This window comes from Piliocolobus tephrosceles, unplaced genomic scaffold (genome assembly GCF_002776525.5).
Source record: "Piliocolobus tephrosceles isolate RC106 unplaced genomic scaffold, ASM277652v3 unscaffolded_28770, whole genome shotgun sequence".
Lineage (NCBI taxonomy): Eukaryota > Metazoa > Chordata > Mammalia > Primates > Cercopithecidae > Piliocolobus > Piliocolobus tephrosceles.
Window position 1 is genome coordinate 1 of NW_022311832.1, and position 6,635 is coordinate 6,635.

At 43.6% G+C, this 6,635-nt stretch overlaps 1 protein-coding gene across 1 annotated transcript; it reads right to left on the reverse strand.

Moving 5' to 3' along the window:
* Positions 1-931: 931 nt before the first annotated feature.
* ZBTB8A (zinc finger and BTB domain containing 8A) lies at positions 932-5,709 on the reverse strand (the record flags this gene model as incomplete). The annotated part of the gene is made up of 2 exons (XM_026451314.1): positions 4,880-5,709; positions 932-1,101 (listed from the first exon to the last, which is right to left on the reverse strand). Coding segments are annotated over exons 1-2 (993 nt in total), but the record flags the coding sequence as incomplete, so codon positions are not given.
* Positions 5,710-6,635: the final 926 nt, after the last annotated feature.

Genomic DNA, 6,635 nt, shown 5'->3' on the forward strand with positions numbered 1-6,635 from the left:
AAAAAAAAAAAAAAAAAAAAAAAAAGAAGTAAAATGATGGGTCAGGTGCGATGGCTCACGCCTGTAACCCTAGCATTTTGGGAGGCTGAGGCAGGTGGATCACTTGACCCTAGGAGTTGAAGACCAGCCTGGGCAACATGATGAAATCCCATCTCTACAAAAAATACAAAAATACAAAAATTAGCCCAGTGTGTTGGTGCAGGCCTGTAGTCCCAGCTACTCAGGAGGCTGAGGAGGAAGGATAATTTGAGCCTGAGAAGTTGTGGCTGCAGTGAGCTGAGATGGTGCCACTGCATTCCAGCCTGGGCGACAGAGAGAGACCCTGTCTCAAAAAAAAAAACCAAAACAAAACAAGGCCAAGCGTGGTGGCTCATGCCTGTAATCCCAGCACTTTTGGGAGGCTAAAGCAGGTGAATCACCTGAGGTCAGGTGTTCAAGACCAGCCAGGCCAATGTAGTGAAACCCCATCTCTACTAAAAATATAAAAATTAGCCGGGCGTGGTGGCACACCCCTGTAATCCCAACTACTCGAGAGGCTGAGGTGGGAGAATTGCTTGAACCCGGGAGGCAGAGGTTGCAGTGAGCTGAGATTGTTGCCTGGGCAACGAGTGAAACTCCATCTCAAGAAAACAAAAACTCCGTCTTAGCTAACACAGTGAAACCCTGTCCCTACTAAAAATACAAAAAAAAAAAAAAAAAAAAAGAAAGAAAGAAATTAGCTGGGCGTGGTGGCAGGCACCTGTAGTCCCAGCTACTAGGGAAGCTGAGGCAGGAGAATGGCGTGAACCCAGGAGGCAGAGGTTGCAGTGAGCTGAGATCGCGCCACTACACTCTAGCTTGGGCAACAGAGTGAGACTCCATCTCAAAACAAACAAACAAACAAAGAAAACAAAAAAGAATTAGTAAAACGATGAAAAAAAATCATACATACTGTTCGAAAATGGCTACTTAGATGGTCTAGTCTGCTAAATCTTTTTCCGCAGGCTTGACATGGATAGGGCCTTTCTCCTGTATGACAGCGAAGGTGGCGCTTTAGGTCTGCCTTCCGCTTCACCACGTGTGTGCAGTACGGGCACTTGAATCGCATCCGGGGCAGATCATCTGTCAAGAGACACTTTGATTAAATCATTGGAAAGTTCATAATAACAATTCTAATAACAGAAGGAATCCAATCCAACCCCACTGGAAATAAGAAAGAAAAAAATAAACTTAAAAAAATTATGAAATAAAAAGAATGCACAAAGAGTTGGTGAGCCCAAAAAATAACAGATGAAAGAAATTTTATTAAGACTAGATTGTCAATGTAATTCTAAGTATAGAACTTTAACTTCAGTATTTGATATATTTAGAAAGTTGGGTAAATTCGGCCGGGCATGGTGGCTCACGCCTGTAATCCCAGCACTTTGGGAGGCCAGGGCGGGCAGATCACGAGACCAGGAGATCGAGACCATCCTGGCTAACACAGTGAAACCCCATCTCTGCTAAAAAATACAAAAAATTTGCCGGGCATGGTGGCGGGCACCTGTAGTCCCACCTTCTCGGGAGGCTGAGGCAGGAGAATGGCGTGAACCCAGGAGGTGGAACTTGCAGTGAGCTGAGATGGTGCCACTGCACTCCAGCCTGGGCGACAGAGTGAGACTCCATCTAAAAAAATAAATAAATAAAAAATAAAAAAAAGCAAGTTGGGTAAATTCAGACTGATACAGACTGCCATGCTTTTTTTTTTTTTTTTTTGGGATGGAGTTTCACTCTGTCACCCAGGCTGGAGTGCAAGACGCAATCTCCACTCACTGCAACCTCTGCCTCCTGGGTTCAAGCAATTCTCTTGCCTCAGTCTCTTGAGTAGCTGGGATTATAGACACGCATCAGAACGCCTAGCTAATTTTTGTGTTTTTAGTAGAGACAGGGTTTCACCATGTTGGTCAGGCTGGTCTCAAACTCCTGACCTCGTGATCCGCCCCCCTCTACCTCCCAAAGTACTGGGATTATAGGCGTAAGCCACTGCGCCCGGCCCACCATGCTTTTTTTTTTTTTTTTTAAATTTAATGCAGTAGGGTCATTAAATTTTAAATGTAAAATAGTATTATATTTTAAAACTGTACACAATTTCAAAGTAAAAGTATTTAATAATTAAGGTTTTTTCTTGGAGGAAAATCACTTGAGGTCAGGGGCTTGAGACCAGCTTGGCCAACATGGTAAAACCCCATCTCTACCAAAAATAAAAAAATTAGCCAGGTGTGGTGGCGCATGCCTGTAATCCCAGCAATTTGGGAGGCTGAGGTGGTAGAATCGCTTGAACCCGGGAGGTGAAAGTTGCAGTGAGCCAAGATTGCGCCACTGCACTCCAGTCTAGGAAACAGTGTGAGACCCTGTCTCAAAAAAAAAAAAAAAAAATTGTTCAATTTAGGTATGATAATAGTATCGTAGTTTTTTTCTATACTATTTTAAGGACACATTCTGAACGATTTACAAGTGAAAACATATGAAATCTGAGATTGGTTTAAAAGTAATAAAGGGAGTGGGTTAGGGATAAGGATACAGACATGAGACAGGCCATGAGTTGGAGGTTGTGGGACTAGGTCATGAATGCATGGAGGTTAATTATACCATTCTGTTTTTACTTTTGTATATGTTTGAAACTTCTCTAAAATAAAAATCAGTCTGGACATAGTGGCTCATTCCTGTAATCCCAGCACTTTGGGAGGCTGAGGTGGGAGGATCATTTCAGGCCAGGAGTTCAAGACCAGCCTGGGAAATATAATGAGACCCACTATCTCTACAAAATAGCAAAATAAAATAAAATAAAATAAAATAAATATGTAATCTATATCTCACAACCTTGAGGAGTTTCATTTTAATATAATTTTCCTTTAAATTTACATGGAAACTATTAAGCAAATTTTTTTAACTGATTAATTGAGGGGAAAACTGTATGATATGCATTTCTTATCCTTATTCTCTACTTCCAGAGTGAGGGAGGATTATTCTGAAACTGTCAACTTACATGATCTTTCTGCGTTTTACTATTATCATGAAAATGAGATGTCTCATGTTGCACATTGGTCCTTGGTAGACTTACAGGATCAGTGTCACGGGTTGTATGTGAGGTCTTCTTTTTTGGGTGGGAGATGGGCTCTATGTTTCCTCTGCTGGTCTTTTAACTCTTGGGCTCAAGTGATGCTCTGCCTTAGCCTCCCCAGTAGCTAGGACTACAGGCATTCCTTAAAAAAAAAAAAAAAATGATGTGTTGGGCGCAGAATTGCTTGAACCCGGGAGGCGGAGGTTGCAGTGAGCCGAGATTGCGCATGGCACTCCAGCCTGGGCAACAAGAACAAAATTCCGTCTCAAAAAAAGAAAAAAAAAAAAGCAATGTATTCGTATCTTTTTTTTTTTTTTTGAGATGGAATCTCCCTCTGTCACCCAGGCTGGAGTACAGTGGTGTGATCTCAGCTCACCACAACCTCCACCTCCTGGGTTCAAGCAATTTTCCTGCCCCAGCCTCCTGAGTAGCTGGGACTACAGGCGTGTGCCACGCCTGGCTTATTTATTTTGTATTTTCAGTAGAGACGGGGTTTCACCATACTGGCCAGGCTGGTCTTGAACTCCTGACTTTGTGATCCGCCTGCCTCATCCTCCCAAAGTGCTGGGATTACAGGCTTGAGCCACCACACCCAACCCATGTTTGTATCTTAATAAGCTAAATATTGCTCTGAGTAAATACACAGAAAAAACAGACTATTTAAAAGTGAAAATATGTGTCTTAGAGATTGAACTATTTGGAAAAGAGCTTTAAACATTTAAGAGTAATCTAACCACCCACAGATACAGGTTTGAAAAATCATGGGTTTTGACCCTTAGTACTCTTATTATTTTGATTGTCATTATATTTATTCAATATTATTTTGAATTAAAAAATTTAAATCCACGTTTTATGAAACAAATTTCTTCTTCCTTTTTTTTTTTTTTTTTTTTTGAGACAGTCTCGTTCTATTGCCCAGGATGGAGTGCAGTGGCACAATCCCAGCTCACTGCAACCTCTGCCTCCCAGGCTCAGGTGATTCTCCTGCCTCAGCCTCCTGAGTAGCTGAGACTACAGGTGTGCACCACTATGCCTGGCTAATTTCTTTTTTCTTTTTTTTTTTTTTTGTGAGACAGAGTCTTGCTCTGTCGCCCGGGCTGGAGTACTGTGGCCGGATCTCAGCTCACTGCAAGCTCCGCCTCCCGGGTTCCCACCATTCTCCTGCCTCAGCCTCCCGAGTAGCTGGGACTACAGGCGCCCGCCACCTCGCCCGGCTAGTTTTTTGTATTTTTAGTAGAGACAGTTCACCGTGTTAGCCAGGATGGTCTCGATCTCCTGACCTCGTGATCCGCCTGTCTCAGCCTCCCAAAGTGCTGGGATTACAGGCTTGAGCCACCGCGCCCGGCTTTCTTTTGGTTTTTGAGAAGGACTCTCGCTCTGTTACCCAGGCTGGAGTGCAGTGGTGCAATCTCAGCTCCCTGCAACCTCTGCCTCCTGGGTTCAGGTGACTCTCCTGCCTCAGCCTCCTGAATAGCTGGGATTATAGGCACACACCACCATGCCCCACTAATTTTTTTGTACTTTTAGTAGAGACGGGGTTTTGCCATGTTGACCAGGCTGGTCTTGAACTCCTGACCTCAGGTGATCTGCCCACCTCAGCCTCCCAAACTGCTGGAATCACAGGCGTGAGCCACCACGCCTGTCCTTACTAAATAGATTTCATTACAGAAATAGAACTTTTGAAAAAAATCACTTGCTTCAATTGCTTAGAGCACCTGAAACTAAGGGTGTTTTGACAGAAGACCAATTTATATAGCACTTTGGAACCTGGATGAGGGGACTTACGCTCTTCTTGGGTACCTGGAAAACTTTTGGATGTGACATCAGATCCTTGACCGTACTGATAGCCAACAGGAGGAGAGTCCATTTCAGCATCAATTTGTGCTTGTTCTTCAGACTGGGAAACATGGCTGGAAGAATCAGATGTTCGTGCTTCTCGTTTGCTTGACTTATAATGAGTAACTTCAGAAGGCTGTGACAATCTCAAATGTTTGGTCTTTTTAATGGACTCTTTCCTTGGTTCATGCTTGGCCAAGGGTTGTTGAGTATTCTTCTGGGAGGCTGGATGAAAATTATACTTATTCCAAGATTTTCCACTTATTATACCTGTTCCTTGCTCTGGGCTTAGGTGAGAACGTGGAGAACTGCTTCCTTCTTGCCAGCCACCACTATAAAAAGAGGAACGTTCTACACCATTAGAATTGGCATCTTTATCTGAGAGACTGAAATAGCGATCTTTTTCTTTCTCACTAATGTCTAAGGAAGATTTAATAAAAGTCTTACATACACTTATGACATCAGTCATCTGAAGGAAGCTAGCAGCCGACATCACTTCTATAACATTCTGACCAGTAAGAGACAGTTTGCCAGAATATACGAAGTCCAAGATAACTGTAAAAGTGTCAGGGGAGAAAGCCTGAAATGTAGCTGTCGTTGGCTGACTTGTCTCCTTTGAATTCTGAGAAAGAAGCATTTTAAAGTAGCCGCTACTAGCAAATAATACATTTCGATGTGCTTTGAAGACCTTCCCTTCAACTAGAATACTGCAGTCACAAAATACATCTTGCCTGCGCTGCTCGTTCAGTTGCTGCAGGAGGTGAGACTGATGAGAGGAGATCTCCATTCTGAAGAGGAAAAGACATGTGTGGTTACCAAAACCTACATTACAATTATTTTATTTTGTTTTGAGACAGGATCTTGCTCTGTTGCCCAGGCTGCAGTGCAGTGGTGTGATCAAAGCTCACTGTGGCTGGGCACAGTGGCTCACTCCTGTAAGCCCAGCACTTTGGGAGGCCGAGGGAGGGGGATCACCTGAGGTCAGGAGTTCGAGGTCAGCCTGGACAACATGGTAAAACCCTGTCTCTACCAAAAATACAAAAATTAGCTGGGTGTGGTGGCAGGTGCCTGTAATCCCAGCTACTTGGGAGGCTGAGGCAGACGAATTGCTTGAACCTGGGAGGCAGAGGTTGCAGCGAGCCAAGATTGCACCACTGCACTCGAGCCTGGGCCACAGAGCAAGACTCTATCTCAAAAAACAAACAAATACTCAAAAAACAAACAAATAAAAAATGCTCACTGCAACCTTAAACTCCTGGTTTCAAGTGATCCTCCTACCTCAGCCTCCAAGTAGCTGGGACTACAGGTGTGCACCACCATGCCTGGCTATTTTCTTTTTTTTAGTAGAGTTAAGGTGTCGCTACATTATACCAGCTGGTCTCTAACTCCTGGACTCAAGCAATCCTCCTGTCTCAGCCTCCCAAAGTGAACAATCCTTTTCTAAGGTGAGTCAACTAAAATAATAATCAGAAGCCTCTTTTATTCCATTAAGAACTCTTTCTTGTTGGAGAATATAATTGCCAAGACACAGAAGATAATAGGTTTCAACACACCACTTAATACTAGACTGTTATTGCCCGGGCATGGTGGCTTATGTCTGTAATCCCAGCACTCTGGGAGGCCGAGGTGGGCAGATCACAAGGTCAAGAGCCAAAGATCATCCTGGCCAACATGATGAAACCCCGTCTCTACTAAAAATATGAAAATTAGCTGGGCGTGG